Raw genomic sequence first — 21,815 nt, forward strand, 5'->3', positions numbered from 1 at the left:
TGTAGATATAATATATTCTCTAGAACTGAAGGTATGTAAGATAATAATATATTCTCTAGAACTGAAGGTATGTAAGATAATAATATATTCTCTAGAACTGAAGGTATGTGAGATAATAATATATTCTCTAGAACTGAAGGTATGTAAGATAATAATATATTCTCTAGAACTGAAGGTATGTAAGATAATAATATATTCTCTAGAACTGAAGGTATGTAAGATAATAATATATTCTCTAGAACTGAAGGTATGTAATATAATGATGTATTCTCTAGAACTGAAGGTATGTAAGATAATAATATATTCTCTAGAACTGAAGGTATGTAAGATAATAATATATTCTCTAGAACTGAAGGTATGTAATATAATGATGTATTCTCTAGAACTGAAGGTATGTAAGATAATAATATATTCTCTAGAACTGAAGGTATGTAAGATAATAATATATTCTCTAGAACTGAAGGTATGTAAGATAATAATATATTCTCTAGAACTGAAGGTATGTGAGATAATAATATATTCTCTAGAACTGAAGGTATGTAAGATAACAATATATTCTCTAGAACTGAAGGTATGTAAGATAATAATATATTCTCTAGAACTGAAGGTATGTAAGATAATAATATATTCTCTAGAACTGAAGGTATGTAAGATAATAATATATTCTCTAGAACTGAAGGTGTGTAAGATAACAATATATTCTCTAGAACTGAAGGTATGTAAGATAATAATATATTCTCTAGAACTGAAGGTATGTAAGATAATAATATATTCTCTAGAACTGAAGGTATGTGAGATAATAATATATTCTCTAGAACTGAAGGTATGTAAGATAATAATATATTCTCTAGAACTGAAGGTATGTAAGATAATGATATATTCTCTAGAACTGAAGGTATGTGAGATAATAATATATTCTCTAGAACTGAAGGTATGTAAGATAATAATATATTCTCTAGAACTGAAGGTATGTAAGATAATAATATATTCTCTAGAACTGAAGGTATGTAAGATAATGATATATTCTCTAGAACTGAAGGTATGTAAGATAATAATATATTCTCTAGAACTGAAGGTGTGTGAGATAATAATATATTCTCTAGAACTGAAGGTATGTAAGATAATAATATATTCTCTAGAACTGAAGGTGTGTGAGATAATAATATATTCTCTAGAACTGAAGGTATGTAAGATAATAATATATTCTCTAGAACTGAAGGTATGTGAGATAATAATATATTCTCTAGAACTGAAGGTATGTAAGATAATGATATATTCTCTAGAACTGAAGGTATGTAAGATAATAATATATTCTCTAGAACTGAAGGTATGTGAGATAATAATATATTCTCTAGAACTGAAGGTATGAGAGATAATAATATATTCTCTAGAACTGAAGGTATGTGAGATAATAATATATTCTCTAGAACTGAAGGTATGTAAGATAATAATATATTCTCTAGAACTGAAGGTATGTGAGATAATAATATATTCTCTAGAACTGAAGGTATGTGAGATAATAATATATTCTCTAGAACTGAAGGTATGTAAGATAATAATATATTCTATAGAACTGAAGGTATGTGAGTTAATATTTTAATTTCATATATAATTATTACATAATAACTTTGAATCTCTCAAATTTAGCTCTTAATTTGCTGTTTGTAGATAAAGACAATGTAGCTGTGGATAAACCAGCTGTAATATCTAGTATTTATAATGGTGGACCATATGAAGCCTGTCGTGCAGTTGATGGTGATATGGCCACTTTTTGTCACAGAGAACTTGATCCAGCGTCAGGGATGTGCCTAGACCTTCAACAATTTCAAGGAAATTAAACTTTTTAACAGGCCAGGATATATGGGTAAGTAGGATCTCATAAAGACCACGTTTACACTGAGTTAGATATTCAAAGGGGTCAAGTCATTAAGATCGAACCATTGATCGACAAGACTCATTTTTATGTGCCTACATATAATTAGGGCGTATATTGGCGTCACCAATGTTCCAATTGCTTGTAAACACTCTAGTGGGCTTAATTCTTGGCGGATTTTGACGAAACTTGGTATGATTGTTTGTAATCACCCAAGGATGAGCACTATTGAAAATAAAAAAATCGGAAAAATAATTAGTATGGGTCATTACCCTTGTTCTTGAATATCAGCGGAATCAAAAAATATTAAGTATGAGTTATTTCCCTTGTTCTTGAAAAAGCGTTTAATTTTCAGTTTTCACAATTCTTGACAGACTTTACGATTTTATGACGGCTTCAATTCATTCATAAGATGCAATCGAATAAAATCTCATTTTTAAAATTTGTTTAGTGGATTGGAGATTCCCCACTCAAAATCCTGACTCTGATGTATTTCATTTGAAAATGTGTTTGTTGTTTAGGAATGAGCGAGGACATATGCCCGACCTCTTTTTTATAATTTCAGAGAAAAAATATCATTCTTTCTAACACAATCTTTACTAAACTAAAAGAAAGTGTCTGTCCATGTTTTTATATGCGATAATCGATTATTAAGTCAAATATGCAGCCTCCACTGAATATCAATATCCTTCTATATACTCAATTTGACAAATTTACATTAGCTCAAGGTCACGAACATTTTTCCGTTTGACCGTGTCAACGTGAACGGAACACAAATTATTCAGGATACAAACTTAATTCATATTTTTAAATTGAAAGGTTCTATTGACCAGGGCGGAAACATCAACGTCAAAATGACACAAAGGTTTTTTGCCACATTTAAGACCTATAGGTTCATCGCTAATTGATATCGATAGCTTATTAAGTCGTAAGGCGAAGGCTTCTAGTTATATTTTTAAGACTGAATTAATATGCCAAGAGGTTTTCTACACTTGTATCTGTAGTACCATGCCAATTTTCTAACAAACGTCTGTTGGTCTTGCATGTGTTACTCTTTTTACTATGCGCTTTTTTATCGTTCTTGGAAAGGTTACGACACTTGTTTAAGTCCTTATGCGATTCCAATGTTTCGCGATCCCAATGTTTCGCGATTCCAGTGTTTCGCGATTGTGCGAATTGTGGGCCAATTTTCCTAACCAGTAGCAGCTTTTTCCTTGTGACGGCCTCTTACTCATGTTTTATTTTGTATGAAACCTGTTTATTGCAGTTGTCCGTACATTTCTTGATATCGGTATAGTGGCTGCGATAGATCTCACTGGGTTCTTCACTAATCAACGAGATCCCGCCTCAAGAAATGATGACGAGCAAGATATATAGTCTGTTACCCACGTCGCTTGAGTTTCATAATATTTAAATTCCTTATAACACTTTATAACCTATTTTGTTTTTTTATCAATTGAGCAATGTTTAAGAAAAAATAAATACCTTTTTGCAGACACATAATGGCAGCCAGGAAAACCATTGATTTGATTAAAATATCCATTTCTATAATAATAAAGAGTTAATTAATACTAATAGAATCACAACTGTTTTAAAAGACTCCCGATTTGTGTCTTGGTCAAGAATTAGAACATCACTAGCAAGTAACTGTATATTTACACCATCGTATCCATTGTGGAACTGATACACCAAACTGTAACAAAGTGGCCTTTTATACTTGACAAATATTGCTCATTTATTTGTTTATTTCTTGTTCAAATGTATCCTTCGATATCGTATTGTATTCAGGTTGGTCGAGGTCTTTTCGGAACAAAATCTCCATACTGGTGATCTACTGTTTGTTTAAATGATTATTATAATATGACAACAGACTTCGTTTGGACTGGTTTATTTTATAAATATATATATTTGCACTTGAAATGGATTTGACTAATCTCAAACTTGTCTTCTACCCTACTGTTCTGATTTCCATTTGGCCTTTAGCTTACCATATAGGAACTTTCGGATTGTAAGAGTAAACATTTGTGAGACGGCTTTTCACATCATTAGAAACTATCGTTGTTGTATTAGACATCTAACTGGTTTTGGCAAATTTACAAAGATGAGCCAGGCCAACTTTTTGAAACCATGATTTAACATTTAGTTCAGAAAAAAAATCGATAAAAACAGTGTAATACATTTAACAAACCTCATTTCATTTTGATATATTATGAAATATACTGAACAGATAAATAAGTTCTGGATTAATCAGACATTATCGTGAAAAATCAAAATTCTTATTTTGCTTTGTGACTTTACAAAAGTGGCTCAGTTTATGACATTCAATTGATAAAACCGATTGCGTTCTGGGTCACAGTTGTGAACCCTGAGTTACAACACAAACATCATCAAATTTAAGCATAGGGACACAGACAGATCGTCAAACCATTGGCCACTTTTTTTTTTTTTTTTTTTTTTTTTTTTTTTTGTTTAAACAATATTTATTGATAATTTACAAAATCATACATATGCTATATGCTATACTGATGGATTGCTGACACTGTTAGAAATCGGATCGCCTACGAGAAATGCAGTAAAACTCAGTGCAGCATCTATTATGGTCTTGGTATATATTCAAATGATGTCTGTAAAATTTTTGTGGCACTCCGGGACGTTACCAAAATACTTGTCTTTTGGGTTTTTTTATTTTTACTTTTCGGGTTTTATTTTTCTAAAATTCATTGTGTGTTGATAAACCTATATTGATAAGAAGAAGTACAAAAGGATTTCTTGAGCTTTTCATTTTGTCAGACGAGATCTTAAGCCGATAAAAGATAAACAAATTAAATACTTGACGTTCGCTAGTCAATGATTAAAATACTGCACCCGTTTTAATGTTGAGAAGAGAAAAATAATAATCCTCCAGAGTCTTAGATAATTCTTGTAAAATATTTCAATAGGTCAACCTGACAAGGGGAAAGAAGTCGACTAAATAATATTTTATTATCCGTCAGAAAATATATTCTAACAACTTAACATGAAAATACAATCCCAAGTTTGTCTACAATTTAATAAAAAGAGAACTACGGTAGTTAAACATTGCGAGGAATTTTATAGTCCTTATTTTATGATTCTTAAAATTCACACAAAATAATCAGGTCAATTAGAGATAATACCTATTCAATAGAAATCAGGTCAATTAGAGATAATACCTATTCAATAGAAATCAGGTCAATTAGAGATAATACCTATTCAATAGAAATCAGGTCAATTAGAGATAATATCTATTCAATAGAAATCAGGTCAATTAGAGATAATACCTATTCAATAGAAATCAGGTCAATTAGAGATAATATCTATTCAATAGAAATCAGGTCAATTAGAGATAATATCTATTCAATAGAAATCAGGTCAATTAGACATAATACCTATTCAATAGAAATCAGGTCAAATCAAGACAAGACTGGGGTGTATATGACTGACAAAATACAATAAAATAAATAACAAAATATATCAAACTCTGACTGAAAATTTAAATATCATATCTGCTGATCTACAGTCAAGTTGGTTAAACAGTAGGTTATGATAGATAAAACTGACTTCAATGACAAATTGATCTGGCCCTCATAGATTAATTTACAATCTTGAGAAAGCAGTTATAGCAATTGCCGTAAGAATAAATATGATAAAAAATCAAATTATACAAGTCTATTTTCTTTATAAAATATTAATTGTTTATTTCTATAGTTTACCTTACTTCTAGACTTTGGCTTGAATCAGAAAACATTTTATCACTATTTTTCATTACACAATTACAGAATTTTGAGGTGAAATTTCTTAGTGCAATTGTGTACTTATATATTAGATACACAACAGTTTGCATTTCTTATCAAATAAGTTTTCTGTTTTCTCGGTTTATCACTACTATACTGTTACAGTGCATGTTAACGAAATCAGAATTTTGATAAAGAAACTCATCAAGATAATATGGGACGTAATCTTGAAAATCAAGTTCATTATAAAGTTGATCTTTCTTCCCCAAATCAATAAAGTTATTGTTGATTCAAACCAAATTCTTGTATTTTTCTAGGTCAGTGCAGGAAGAACGTCATAAAGTCAATATTAGAGTCAAATATTGTTCATGGTTGTTGATAATAGCTTTAATGAAATTTCACGAATAAAAATTATGTTTTATAAAACAAAAATTGTTGAAATATGTGTTCTGAGAAATTCATTTGAAAAATTAAAGGTAAAAATTTGAAACCATGTGAACGCTCCAAACACAAATTTTCACTTACGTGTTATAATTTTACCATAAAATTCTAATGTGCCGTGTGTCAGACACTTCAGATCGCGAAATTAACTTTTAAATAAATTATTCTGTGTAGACTGGAACAATTTTTCCATAACTTTTTGTTCTGAATTTTGTTCAATATTCTAACTTTATTAATTTTTAATTATTTTCATGGAACTTGATAGGTACAGACCAAAGTATCAATTATGATTCAAAACAAAACAAAAATTTCCGAAAATTTACGGAAAAAGTGGAAACAATCTTGAATAATGCCAAAAGAAAAACGTAAAAATTTAATGTAGACTACATTTTTAATCCAAAATGTTTTGAAATATAAGATGGAAAAACTAGAAGCCCTTTTTTCAATCTGGAAATATGGTTTTCAAACATTGACAAGTCTAGCCGCATTCATGTTTTACGAAATATAAATGCAGATGATGTAAACTTGCATGGAAGCTAGATCTGTGTTAAACAGGTCTAGTTGCCATTGTAATTCTTTTATTTCCAAAACTATTATGGTTATTTCCCTCAGACCAGTATCAATGAAGATTAGTATTATTGATAATCTGATCGCGACCTTCAAATAATAACATCTAAAACAAAACTCGTCATTCCGGATAATATTTGTTGATATACCGCCAGCAAAGCGTATACCTTATAGTTTAACTAGAAACAACATACCACACTCACAAAACTTCTGTCAATGTTACAATGGCCTAACTATCAATGTCTTAGATTACTTGCCAATAATTCATTTACAAAACTATTTGAAGTATTTATTGCCCTTGTTGGAGATAATCTTTCACCAATACACATGACCTTGTGAAGTAATTTGTTTTGGAGAATTCCAGATTGATGTCTAGGTTATGTTCCAGATGACCTTTCAGCTATTCTGGTTTAAAGAAATTGGGTCAGTTGGGTGTATTTAATTTTTTAGCGTGTCCATGCATTTGTATTAGATATAAAATACTAAACGGTCATGATATTTGGTAGCCTACATGATCTATTAATTAAACAATTTATTAATGCAACGTTTTGTTTTCTAATTTTACGCAGTTATAAGATTTATGAGTGTTTTTACCATTCAATTGAAAACCACTTCAAACTTTGTCATATCTCCCGAAACGCATCATACCTAACACTCATTTCATTGTTAAGTCACTGGATTTATTAACCAATCTGATTACTGTATTTCTTAAATACAAGGTTTTATCAGTTTAAATTGTATGAAACATAGCCCAGCATGCATCTAGGTTTGTGATGCAGTCGTCTGAATATAGATATTCCAGGAGAGTTAGGTGATAAACTGATCTCTTTCGCAGATTATGCAACTGCAGAATATATATTGAATATATATAACAAAACTATATCTACCCTTATAACAGCTGTTGAATATAGCAGACACATATAACAAAGCTGAGTTCATTTTTAATCAACTGTAAATTTTCAAGCTATTTTAAAATGTAATGAAGATGCCCAGATGTTAAGGTATGCTACAAAAATGACATATCGTTATTGCTGAAAAAACAGCTCGGTTCTTATTATATCACAGTTAATATTTGATTAAACTTGCTACTGGTTTTAGAATTATAACAGATATTTGTAGGTTTTATACATTCCAGTTTATATCCTTGGAGACCTTCTTTACAAACCTCCCTTTGTTGGATTCTCAACTTAAGTGCATACTTGTTTTGGAGCATTCCTTAAAGTGATATATTTTGCGAGAAAGAACATGGTGGTGAGTCGTAATCAAATAAAACAACTGAAATAAACAATGAAGATGAAAGGCAAGACGACCATCTCAAGATGTAAGGTATGCCAACATCTCATATTTTTATCGAGGAGTGATATGTAACATTGTTTGGTTATTGAGAGGACGTGATCGACTCAATATCTCCTCACATCTCCACTTATTCTTAATTGGGATTCGTGGTAGCCTCATGTGAGATATCTGTGCATAACGGACCAAGGCACCTGTCATACACAACTTTAAGTACAAGAACCTTTAGAACAGAATATTTTGAGCGGCAAAAAAGGATACTCAGATTTATTATTAATTTTGAAAACGGTTTTTATCATCATGTTGAAAAGTAAAATTATAAGAAAAACAAGATATCAGGCACGATAGACAAACAGTTTTGGCACAATTTTAATAATACCCTTCCATCAATTGACAGGTACTTTATTCGGAGGTACAAGTCTTATCCAGGTTCTTTATTCGGAGGTACAAGTCTTATCCAGGTTCTTTATTCGGAGGTACAAGTCTTATCCAGGTTCTTTATTCGGAGGTACAAGTCTTATCCAGGTTCTTTATTCGGAGGTACAAGTCTTATCCAGGTTCTTTATTCGGAGGTACAAGTCTTATCCAGGTTCTTTATTCGAAGGTACAAGTCTTATCCAGGTTCTTTATTCGGAGGTACAAGTCTTATCCAGGTTCTTTATTCGGAGGTACAAGTCTTATCCAGGTTCTTTATTCGAAGGTACAAGTCTTATCCAGGTTCTTTATTCGGAGGTACAAGTCTTATCCAGGTTCTTTTTTCGAAGGTACAAATCTTATCCAGGTTCTTTATTCGGAGGTACAAGTCTTATCCAGGTTCTTTATTCGGAGGTACAAGTCTTATCCAGGTTCTTTATTCGGAGGTACAAGTCTTATCCAGGTTCTTTATTCGGAGGTACAAGTCTTATCCAGGTTCTTTTTTCGAAGGTACAAATCTTATCCAGGTTCTTTATTCGGAGGTACAAGTCTTATCCGGGTTCTTTATTCGGTTTGCGAACAGCCACGGACAGATTGCAAGGTGCCCAAATGGAGGGAATCCATAAGGTTTATTCCCCAAAAAAACAATGAAACGTTTCCCATCGACAATTATATAAATATTTGAAGGAACAGAGCAATTCTAACTTTGTTTCAACAAAATAACAAAATAACAAAATGTATTTACGGAATTTTAGTTGTATCAAAAAAATGATCCTTTTTTCATTTCAAACACATATCAATTGAAAAGTATTGGCAAATGAAACATCATAAGAATTTTATCTCACAATTAAGTAGACTCCTGTCGGATTAGTCAGAGCTTTGTACGGATGTCTCTCTAGAAAAATATTTATTGAAATGTAATCTGTTGCAGTAAACCATACCTTAATTAAAAATACGTCATCCTTGCCACTTACATCAGAACAAATTATAGTCTTTTAGATTTACTTGTAATTTTTAATCAATAATAATCATTATTGTTGTCATCGATTCCGCCACATTGACGACAATCTTTCTAATGGCCCTGTCACACGATTAGACAAGCGTATACCGCTTATGAAAAAATTACCGAAAACGCTGCCGTTCTTGGATACGTTATAAGTAAGTTTTGTGTATACTGATGTAGGTTGTAGCACGCCTGTAGAGTAGTAGTAATATGGCTACCTTTCAACACTTTACTTGTATAAAATTATCGACGTACTATGCTGTTATACTCAAAGCGTATTTATAAGTGCACAATGCACAAATGATTCGTCGACTTCGCCGTACTTCGACGTATGGCAGCGTATTTCAACGTGTTTTAACTCATACAAAACGTTATACCCCTATTTCCCCCGAAATTACTCGATCTATTTTTTGGTCGATCGGCCTCATTTTTGCAAAAAAATTGTTTACCTGCGAGCATTATCGATCACCGCCTTTCACATTCGGGGGAAGATCTGCAGGGAAAGGTACAGAAAAGTGATCGGTTGCTGGTTTTTTTTAGCCAGCTCGATCTGAACCAGATTTTCCACGATGAATTAAATTTTTTGATCGACCCAATTGTCGTCCTGAAACGCCCCTAATCGTCCTGAATCGATTCTGATCGTCATGAATCGACTCTAGTCGTACTAAATCGGCCCTTTTATTTATACCGACCAATGGACCATGGCATGGGTAAGTGAAATCACGGACGTTCCTCGGACCCTTCGTCAACCCTTACAATACATTTGGCCACTCTCGACTGAACAGCGTAGGAAGATCGCACACTTGCTATCATCAATTTGCTATCATCAATTTGCTATCATCAATGTCATTGATAACAATTATAATCAACATCAAAATTTCAAAAATCATCAACATGAATTATCAAAATCCTCACATATATCATCAGGCTAGCATTATTTCCCTCAACAGATAGGCAAAAATATTTCTCTAGTTATTATACAGTTTTTTTATATAAATAAACGATGTTTTTTTTACCTGGAATGATAAGATTTTAATCATTACCTGAAGTTATTGCTAAGAAAAGTCTTTATTGGCTACTGAACATTGTCGTCGAAATCGATGAATGTTTTGACTTTTTCGTTGTACTAAGTCAACACTGCACATCTTTAAAACAATTCTTGATGTTTAAAATCAATTGTAACAAACAACCTCCAAACAAAGCTACACTAAGTTACATATTACAAGAAAAGCCTGATCTCAACAAGGCGATTTCCTATTGTTTACAGAGCAACTTGACGACTGGGTTGAAATTCGATTACAAATAATACAATTCGAACTAAAGAGTTTTAACCATTCTATAAAGAGGTGTTACCCAGCACAGCTCGGTAGAGTATGAACGACATTTACGTAATTTTCTACACACCCACACCTTATATTGACTAAAATACAATATACATCACTAACGTATCTTGCCCTGTCATCTGAAGACTCGCCACAATATATTCAAAACCTTTTTGAACCGGTATATCCCCACCAGAACTCTTGCTTGTTCAACATGTGATTCCATGGCAAGAGATCTTTTTATGGTGTTTGAATCACGTAGCAACATGACAAGGTGGGCGTTGTTTCGGCAAACTTAATGATATGTTCAGTGTGTTAGTGAACCTTCATAGTAGACCAATTGTAACATAACAAAGCCACGTAAATGGCAAAAGGCATCCTTTTTATAAAACACATCGGAATCTCTTACAGTATTATAGCATTCTTTGTACCAAATAGCGCGATAATCTGCCACTTTCCGGAGATTAACAAGATTCGGTTTTACAATGACAGATACTGTTCATTATTTACAAGCCTGTCTCACGTTTCGTTCTTACACTATACTGACAATACAAACAGAACAACTGTTAAACCGAGCGGTCGGTAATTTACAGTAGTTCAAGAAGGAAATATTGACTTCAAGCCTTACCTATATGGCAAACCATACGTAAAGTTACATGAAAAATAGTGTTAACATCTTTTGTACCCATGCTCTTTCACTTTCAAGAAATAAAATTATAAGTAACACAATTCTTAACGGATTTTGACGAAATTTGTTGTGATTTTTTTTAAAACTCCATTCATTTCATTTTTGATTACTTCTTACAACAATTTTTGTTTGATATACGAACTGATAACTTAAACAGAATTGTCACGTTGATTTTCTATCTTACTTTACAAAAAAACATGATAGCTTTAACCGGATTGTCTTTTAATCTAGTACTTGTTATACCTTTTACCTCACCATCAAGATAATTCTTCCTTCCTTTCTTCTTCCCCGGTAGTAAAACCTAAATCCAACACAGATATACCATAGTTTTTGTTTCCCGATGTTTGTTGACAGATTGGTGTCTTTGTGGACGTATTAAAACTAATCTATTTAGCCCTACCAAATATACGTAAAAAGAATTTAATTTCAGTTTGGTCACCGAGTATATTTCTATATTGTTTTAAAGAAATAGTATTTATTTATTAATATTTAATCGTAAAATATTTCAAAATGTTCAAAATAAAACCTGACAATTGCATGATCAATCCTATAATCATTATTTTAATCGCATTTATCAGTCGTAAACCTAAATTAATCTGATTGAAAAGGAAATGAGGGAAATTTTGCCAGGACAGCGGCATTAGCCTGCTCTTTTTCGATTTCCAACTGTCGAGGGATCTTAAACGAGCACATTCTGTAGCACACGGGGCCTCGGTTTATTGTCCCATCCGAACGACTAGACGCTTTTTCCATGTCAGCCCCTCTTACCTGCATCACTGACAGGGGGAAACTGTGTTGATAAATCGGAAGGTATTATCTCGACCTATGCCGGGATTGATCCCTGGACCTTCAGGTTAGCAAGCAAGCGTCTAACTCACTAAGCCATCGCGGCTCCCAACAATATATTCAATAAACAACATGTCTTCTATCACATAATCTATTTTAACAATCTAATTAGTGAATTTGTCTACAGTGGTCAGTATTCGACAAGAGAATTATTCGGAATTTAAGCAATGTAATACAGTACGGGTGGAAGGAAAGGTCCATGACAATAAACCTCCTTTATACAACAAATAATTTAACAATGGCTATTTGTCGACACTAGTTTAGGAAATTCAAAGTCACTCTCGCTGTCACACTGTCTAGTGTTTATTGGTATTACAGATTTTTGTATGTGAAATGAGAATGGTACAAACTAACTAAAACGACACCTTGTAGAATTAAACTCAATCCAAATTAATTAATAATACACAATTTCCACGTTATAATTGATATAATACAATAACATACAACTGATATAGATAGTAGAATAAAAAATATCTTTTAATGTAGTTTTTGATATAATGGTAATACTTGACAGGTATCTCCAAGGAGATGTAGGAGACTCATTGTTAATTGTCGTTGCTGGTAGACTAAGAGGAGCGATGTTACAATCAAATTATTAGCCTGAATAATAGTATAATAATATTTTATTATGAAGGTAAAAATATTGATAAATAATTATGATATCATGTGTTCTTGACACAGTTTACCCAACACACATATTGGGTGCGTGTTGACAACCCTCCTACACTCCAAAATCTCAATTTCTGTTTCTAAAATCCACGTAAACTCAGTCATGGTGATGCACAACACCTCTTTCACCACGGTCGCCACATCGGATCGTCATAATTTATATCAGGCTTAATATTTTCTTCATTTATTTGAATAAAAACACCCTCATTCTCACACTCATTGTCATTACAAAGTATTTTCTCATCGTTTTTCAATATACGACCTAGATCTGTCTTCTTATCTTTACATCTAGAAAAGTTCTCTTGGTTATTTGAAACAACTTCTTTCAAAACACCAAATGCTGAATCTGGAGTTTTTTTCATTTTTTTCAATTTATTCACCTCTTGATCTGGGTGAATATCCCAACACGATTTTGATGAACTTTGGCCCAGGCTGCTAGAAGTCTTGTCTGTTGTTTCAGTCGTTATGTTTTCATTTTGTTTCAGTGTTCTTGGTTTGTTTGAAAATCTCAGTCTTTGAGATTCCATGTTTCTCAGTCGATTAAGGTTATTGATTGTCATAATGTTAATATCAGATGATGCTTGGTGTTCTGAACTTGACTTTTGAAGGCGATTGCGAACACTAGACAAACAGCCATGAAAAATATGTCTAACATCGCTCTCTGATACTTTCATGGTCACTAAAAACGCCTGTATACTTCTAATACATTCTAAGAAACCTCGAACATAGTTCTGTTGTATGTTTAGCTCTGAAATTTAACATTCTACTCTTAAAAACACAAACAGATCTCAGACAACATGCTTTGTTCTGAATTTAAGGAATTTAACTAATATATCTGATTATTTACTTATTCATGGTAAGAGAGTGATTTTAACAAGAATATACACGTCTTATTGTTGAGGTAATGGACTTATTTGTTTCTGACACTAGGGGGACTGGAATTACAAGGTATGTGTTTATTGCAACAAAATATTACTTCATGTACATACCATACCCCATATCCCCTCCAGATATAAAATTAATTGCTCCACGAACAGTATATTATTATTATCTTATTACATTGAGTAGATTATATAACATACCCGACGTTTTATTCTGTTTAATATATTCTACTGTTCTTTCTAAAACTTCAGCTTTTTCTAGTTTGGTATTGGCTGTAAACTACAAAACATATGAATTCTGTTGGTAAATTATTTGGTATATATATATATATAAATATCATCAGGGTCAGATAAATACTGTAGCCTCTATCTTGTTCACACGCCAAATTTGATGCGTTTTTACTATGCCAAGGGAAATAAATCAAAATCTTTTCATCCAAATGAGCCAAATTCGAACTCGACCAAGATCTTAACAATACATACATACGTAGTTCATGATCGAATAAAAACTGTATCCCTATCGTGTTTATAAGCTAATTTGATGAGCATGTCATGGGCAATAACCCCAAAACCTGGTATCAAAAAGAGCCTAATTTGAACTTGACCGAGATCTCATCAATATATACATACATACTAAGTTTCATTTAGATAGGATAAAAACTCTAGCCTGTAATGTGTTTACTAGAAATATGAACTGATGGAACGACGGACAGGGGTGACTGCAATATATACGTCCACTTTTCCATGTGCGCGTATAAAAACTTAGGAAACTCCGTTCTGTACAATATCGTAACTCCGTTTCAGATTGAAATTTCTCTTGGAAATAAATAGGGTTCTTCTTTACGAAATAATCCCTGTAATTTCCAAGACAATATCAAGCAAAACGCTAGCCTTTAGTATGTTTACAAAAATCAAACGGACGAAAAGCAATAGACATCTTCAAACTTTATAAAACAATATTTAGCTACCTGACTTAGAGAGGGAGTAATCAGTTTTTCTATTTCTTCTAAATAACAATTGATTTTCGCTCTTCTGTTTCTCTCTGCTACATGTTTCCTTGTCTAAATAATAAAAAGGTTTTTTTACTGATGATAATCTGAAACTACAGTGTCACGGTTCTTACAAACATCCTGTCATCTAATTTTCTGGGGGTGTTGCAAACTGTGTTTACCAAACAATAGTCATACCAGATATAGTTTCGTAGTATTGGTGACAATTGCAATATGAGAATAGCACAAAGGGCTATTTTGGTGCTCTCCCAAAAAATATTGTTTAACAAACGTGTACGCTTACTAAATTTTTATCATTCTCCAAATCATTTTGTCGTGGAATCTTCATCTTGCTCTATCGTCTTTTCTTATCTTGGACATCAGTTGTATCTTGTCTTTCTTGGTTTATTCGTTTCTGTTTCTGCAGATATAATCCATAATATACTTTTATTTAAAAAGATAGTAATGGTTTAAACACTGAAACCTTCACACTATTAAACCTATAATAATACACCAACTTCAACTTATTAACAAATGACACCAAAATGGTGGACACTGGTGAAAATTTGAATTAACTTCCTTATGAACTCTGTTATCAATGAAGATGACTTCAACACAACCAGGTGAAAAATGTCTGAATGTGCTATTGATTAGATCGCCTATAGAGATTTGAGATCATTTCAATACATTAGACCATCTCATGTATTGTTATAAATCACCGCTTTCTCTATTCACTTCTCTCATGGGTGGTTGCTTTCAACGTTTCATTGGTTTTTGACTCCTCCCTAATTTATAAACCACCATTATACTACTTTACGACCGTCTCGGTCGAATTATTTGATTGGAAGCAAGCAAAATATATTTCAACTACGCTGGTAATTGTGAGAAATTGCTAATACTTGCACTTAAATAGAAATATCAGCAACAATTTGTTTTACTAACCCATAGTTTTAGTTTTTTATCATAATCATTTTTCTTTTTCAATATACACCTAATTAATTAAAGGTGTTTTATAATTGATAGATCAAATAGTTTCAGTATTCAGTAACAAAGTAACAAAGCACTAATCAACTTATTTCTTTAATATAATAATTTTCTTTCAAAAACAAACAAAAAAAAATATTAATCTTTTCATCTTTCTTCTTTCGTAATTATTTCGTTTATTAAAGACTTTGTTTTTGTTTCTTACTTCATTGCCTATATACTCTATTGCCTATATACTCTATTGCCTATATACTCCATTGCCTATATACTCCATTGCCTATATACTCCATTGCCTATATACTTCATTGCCTATATACTCCATTGCCTATATACTCCATGGCCTATATACTCCATTGCCTATATACTCCATTGCCTATATACTTCATGGCCTATATACTCTATTGCCTATATACTCCATTGCCTATATACTCCATTGCCTATATACTCCATTGCCTATATACTTCATGGCCTATATACTCCATTGCCTATATACTTCATGGCCTATATACTCCATTGCCTATATACTCCATTGCCTATATACTTCATTGCCTATATACTCCATTGCCTATATACTCCATGGCCTATATACTCCATTGCCTATATACTCCATTGCCTATATACTTCATGGCCTATATACTCTATTGCCTATATACTCCATTGCCTATATACTCCATTGCCTATATACTCCATTGCCTATATACTCCATTGCCTATATACTCCATTGCCTATATACTCCATGGCCTATATACTCCATGGCCTATATACTCCATGGCCTATATACTCCATTGCCTATATACTCCATTGCCTATATACTCCATTGCCTATATACTTCATTGCCTATATACTCCATTGCCTATATACTCCATGGCCTATATACTCCATGGCCTATATACTCCATTGCCTATATACTCCATTGCCTATATACTCCATTGCCTATATACTCCATTGCCTATATACTCCATTGCCTATATACTCCATTGCCTATATACTCCATTGCCTATATACTCCATTGCCTATATACTCCATTGCCTATATACTCCATTGCCTATATACTCCATTGCCTATATACTCCATTGCCTATATACTTCATGGCCTATATACTCCATTGCCTATATACTTCATGGCCTATATACTCCATTGCCTATATACTCTATTGCCTATATACTTCATGGCCTATATACTCCATTGCCTATATACTCCATTGCCTATATACTCCATTGCCAGGTTTTATAATGAAAATACGAATGGTGGAATTTGAAACTTTAACTTCTTTTCTATCTGATTAGAATATTCAAAATATATTCACTGTTTCATTGATCTAGAGTTAAACAACCTTTCTACATTGAATGACTGGATCTTCTTTTGTGTTTACCGTCGTTTTATAATTAATGATGATCTTTTAAACCTATTGTTTAATTGTTTTTTTTTGACATTTGATTAGGTCATAAATCCAGAGTTTTACGCCCACCATTGTCACAGAATCAAACAAATTCATCATCAAAGACGCCCGCGTTAGAAATTGAACGGTCATTATAGATTTTAAAAAGTGGAAAGATGTGAATGGAACTGAAATAAATGAAAATATAAACTGGATTGAAAAATAACCATAGAAATGTAATCTATCATTTAAAATTAATCCCTGAACAGATTGAACTTTGTGTGTTTCGAAATGTCAATTTTTTTTATTTCCAAATGTACACATTGAAAACAGCTTAGCCGCAGTAGTTAGAGCAACTCTTCAAAATATTGTAGATCTTCTGTAATGACAACTTTGTGACAATATCGAACGTGTTTGATATTATTCGCCCTAATATTCATCGTTATCGACTCGATCGGCAAGTGTGAGCACTCTGGCCTAGTCTATCGCGAACTTTCCTATAACTCAACCAATTACTCATGATATATATCAACGAAACTTTATGCTGATTGGTAGCCATTGTTTTGACACAAAAAACGATAAAGTAAATCCGGGCCGGACGTGATACTTTGGCGAGTTACCATTTTGATTTTTCAAAAATACGTCGATTTTTGTTCAGATATTATAGCCTATCCTATTTCTATACACCCACATTATAATCTGGTCGTTTATTGTCGTCGTCACTTCCCAAGATGGCATCGCGTTAAGTTCAAAGCTCTGTATTGTAGGCCTATATATAGGGCTGATGTCATGTGTTAGACCCTCTATATTATATAACCAATGATGTCAAACCATAGATATATATAATAAATAATACATAAACTCATTCAACTCGTTGACGGACTACATTTATATAAAAAGTATTAGTGGTCTGAGTCCTTCTGGGGAAACCGGAAATAGACAGAGAACCTGTGACGAGAATTACCTCCCCTGATCCTCTACCATTGCCAATTTCTTATAGGTTAGTTGCTTTATGTTCACGTTAGTATTATCCGCCGACATCGGGGTAATTTAAGCTTTATAATACTTGAATATGGATAAAAAATGTAGTATTTATATTCATTATATCTAAAACAACATTTTCAACAGAAGAAATTAGTCTAAACTGTTTATTTTTAAGCATGTGTCGAGGTTTGTTTAGAAAAATGGACGTCTACATGATTGAAGCCGAAGGTGTCGCGACGATTCGGACTGTATTTGTTTTGAATCATGTTAGAATAAATTGTTATTTCGGCTATGTATGAAACTTACACTCCCGCCTTCTTGCTCTATAAGTAAAAATTGTGTATCTTGACAACCTCCGGTACATTGCAAGACGAATCGGACCATAACAAAGTCGAACCACTTTTCACAACAAACTTGGACCACATTTTATAACATATAATAACACACTCTGTTCCCTATTTATACGCCCACATTATGTGGCCGTATATTGTCAATGGTCTGTCCGTCCACAATTGACCTGTGAACACGATGGAGGGCTACAGTTTTTATCCGATTTAAATGAAATTTGTTGTGATCATGAGATTTTGGTCCAGAACGAAATTGACAAACCTTTGATGAACGTTTTTTGAGTTATTGCCCTAGACTTAGGAAGAACGCATCTAAATTTGTTTGTGAACACAATAGAGACTACAGTTTTCATCCGATTTAAATGAAATTTAGTATCATCATTTATGATGACAGAATTTGATGAAACTTGGTAATATTATTCAGTATCGCCGCAAAAAGTTTGAAATAAGTGTATGACTGAAGGTTGAATATTTCATTCTGGTGATTGTTACTGTACTGCTTAATATTTTTATTTAAAATCAAAGCTGCTAATGGGCGTATATTACTTTGTCTGGCAAGTTATTTAATATTATTAGATAAACATTTATTTTACAGGTTACAGAATAACCTCTTAACAGGAATATGGCAAAGTCTAAGAATGCTTCCCAGCATCACAATAGTAAGTTCTTACAAAATCTCTCACTATTAATATATTTTGTTTAAGGATGCCAGGGTTCGTTTAAACTTTAACATTTTTGAGGGTAATATAATTATATAATAGAATATACTAGTATATATATCTATAAATAACCAGGGTTGTCATCAATTCTTGGTCAAATGAAACACTTTTAATCTATATTCAATTCATTTAATGCATTATATTCTTGATGCCTCTTGAGGAACGCTAAATCTAATAATTAATACATTATTCAATTAAATGAGTGAAGAAATCGTATTGAAAAATACGTCTTAAAAGGACAATGGCCGCCGTAGATATGAATGTTTGATTTCCATTACAAAAATTATTATCAACAGAGGGATTTTCAAAACATGGAAATGTTATAGCTGTTCAAACTTATAGATTCACAAAAACTTCGTGTAAGCACTAACTATAGAAATAACAAAGTAGTCCTAAGTCCAACATGTTTCAAGAGCACAAAGCCATGCCCCTTATATATATTTACATTAGCCAATCAACGTCTTTGCTTTAAACACGTCATACATCTAGGTGACATCACCCCAAACACGTGGATGAAGGTTAGACAAGTTGACTGACTGTTGACGTTATTTTGACACGACTTTCAGGGATTTCAGTTGTGGTGAAAAGATGCGTTTATGGAATTTTCGACAGTGACAATTGCTACAAAAAGATGAACAGTGCGACTTTTCTGGTGATAAGCTGAAATTGTCAAACCTAACCTCTACTACATTTATATCAATCAAAAATAATACGATTTTCAGCTGAAACTTCAGTTATGGTTATTTTTTTTATTATTTTTTTAGATAGAAAAGATCATAGAAATGGTATTCACAAAGTAAAAAGGAAATACACCCAAGATATGAAAGGGGTAAGTAGTAATGCTTTAAACTTCTGAATGTTTTTCTGTGGGAAACCCAAACGAAATGTGTCTGTCCAAAACACTCCATAGGGTACAATTCTTGATGGATTTTGACAAATCGTGGTGAAATTGGTTAAGATCACCAAAGGATGAACCCTATTGATAATCAAAATATATTTACCATTTATTTCCATCTTCTTCGAATCACCTTTGTTATATGCCTATATTGAAATGTGGACGTATATTGCCGTCAGTTCACATTTCTCTACACTACAGTTTATAGTTGATGATGTATATGTTAATGAGATCTCGGTGAAGTTCGAATCAGATGAAAGGTTTCGTGGTCGACCATACCTTCTACTGTTACGATAATACCTTGTGACAATAATACATGGTGCCTGTATTACTGTGACCATAATACCTTGTGCCTGTATTACTGTGACCATGATTCAGCAAATTTTATTGGATTGTCTGTTTGAGAATAGAGCCATTAGAGCCGTCAACAAATAGATTATGTCTTATGGAGTACAGACTATCTGTCTAGGGATCAGGGCTCTGTCTGTATTCGGTAGTTTGCAATCAAATAAAATTACTATATTCGCAAACTTCGGTAAAAAGAGAAAGGTGGCCATTGCAATCAATATATTGGTAAGGTAAAAAGAGAAAGGTGGCCATTGCAATCAATATATTGGTAAGGTAAAAAGAGAAAGGTGGCCATTGCAATCAATATATTAGTAAGGTAAAAAGAGAAAGGTGGCCATTGCAATCAATATATTGGTAAGGTAAAAAGAGAAAGGTGGCCATTGCAATCAATATATTGGTAAGGTAAAAAGAGAAAGGTGACCATTACAATCAATATATTGGTAAGGTAAAAAGAGAAAGGTGGCCATTGCAATCAATATATTGGTAAGGTAAAAAGAGAAAGGTGACCATTACAATCAATATATTGGTAAGGTAAAAAGAGAAAGGTGGCCATTGCAATCAATATATTAGATGCTGTTTGTAATTGTGAAGATGGTAACTATTAAAAATATTTTAACTTGTTTCATGGGATCTTCTCTTTTTCAGGTTGATCAAAAGTTCAAATTGAACTTAAAATTCTCCAGGAAGAATAAAAATCCCTCAAACAGACAAATAAAGAAATTACAAGCAAGAAAAGATAACTGGAATTTAGCTCGAGGCATGCCACAAGAACCTATTGTTCTAAATAGACAAGTTATGGAAAGAAAAGCTCTTCTTGCCACCAGACAAGGGCGAGCAAAATTATTGAAATAAACTGTAAACAATTGCCTAGTTTGTTTCTATTTTGTTGATGGGTTGAGTTTCTATTTGAAGTAATTATTATATGCCCACATGAAAAATGATGTATATTGTAATCATGTCCGTCCTCAATTGGCTTATAAACACAGTAGATATATATATATCATTGAATTCAAACTAATAAAATTTCTTTAATATGAGAAAAATTAGTCCTTTAGTCACGATATGATATGGATTTACTAAGTCAAGGGTAATAACTCAAAAAATGTTCAACCAAAACGAGTCAAATTCAAACTTGATCGAGATCTCATCAATATATACATGAATACCAAGTTTTATTGTGATCTGATAAAAACTCTAGCCTCTATCTCGTCTACAAGAAATGTGAATAGATTTGGGCATGTAAAAAAGTTATAATACAAACTTCCTTTAAAAGACTTTAATCAAACATACTAGCTACACAATATAAATATATATATAGTAAAACCAATAAATCTGAGTACTAAGAGATTACAACATATAATATCTATGAAAACTGTACTGATAAAAGGGACATTGGTCAGATGTGCAAAATGATATTGCAAA

The 21,815-nt window shown here is 32.5% G+C and overlaps 4 protein-coding genes across 4 annotated transcripts; 2 read left to right on the forward strand and 2 right to left on the reverse strand.

Moving 5' to 3' along the window:
* Positions 1–386: 386 nt before the first annotated feature.
* LOTGIDRAFT_144197 (hypothetical protein) lies at positions 387–1,415 on the reverse strand (the record flags this gene model as incomplete). Its single annotated transcript, XM_009054813.1, has 1 exon — positions 387–1,415. A coding segment is annotated over one exon (1,029 nt), but the record flags the coding sequence as incomplete, so codon positions are not given.
* Positions 1,416–12,993: 11,578 nt separating this feature from the next.
* On the reverse strand, positions 12,994–15,087 carry LOTGIDRAFT_174935 (hypothetical protein; the record flags this gene model as incomplete). The annotated part of the gene is made up of 4 exons (XM_009054814.1): positions 12,994–13,616; positions 13,951–14,029; positions 14,718–14,810; positions 15,043–15,087. The coding sequence occupies 4 exons, from the start codon at positions 15,085–15,087 to the stop codon at positions 12,994–12,996; spliced, it is 840 nt and encodes a 279-aa protein (XP_009053062.1).
* Positions 15,088–16,058: 971 nt separating this feature from the next.
* On the forward strand, positions 16,059–16,955 carry LOTGIDRAFT_174936 (hypothetical protein; the record flags this gene model as incomplete). Its single annotated transcript, XM_009054815.1, has 1 exon — positions 16,059–16,955. One exon carries the CDS (start codon positions 16,059–16,061, stop codon positions 16,953–16,955), a length of 897 nt encoding a protein of 298 aa, XP_009053063.1.
* Positions 16,956–19,053: 2,098 nt separating this feature from the next.
* LOTGIDRAFT_174937 (hypothetical protein) lies at positions 19,054–21,245 on the forward strand (the record flags this gene model as incomplete). Its single annotated transcript, XM_009054816.1, has 3 exons — positions 19,054–19,090; positions 19,915–19,979; positions 21,039–21,245. The coding sequence occupies 3 exons, from the start codon at positions 19,054–19,056 to the stop codon at positions 21,243–21,245; spliced, it is 309 nt and encodes a 102-aa protein (XP_009053064.1).
* Positions 21,246–21,815: the final 570 nt, after the last annotated feature.

Source organism: Lottia gigantea (assembly GCF_000327385.1).
Source record: "Lottia gigantea unplaced genomic scaffold LOTGIsca_226, whole genome shotgun sequence".
In the NCBI taxonomy this organism is placed as follows: domain Eukaryota; kingdom Metazoa; phylum Mollusca; class Gastropoda; family Lottiidae; genus Lottia; species Lottia gigantea.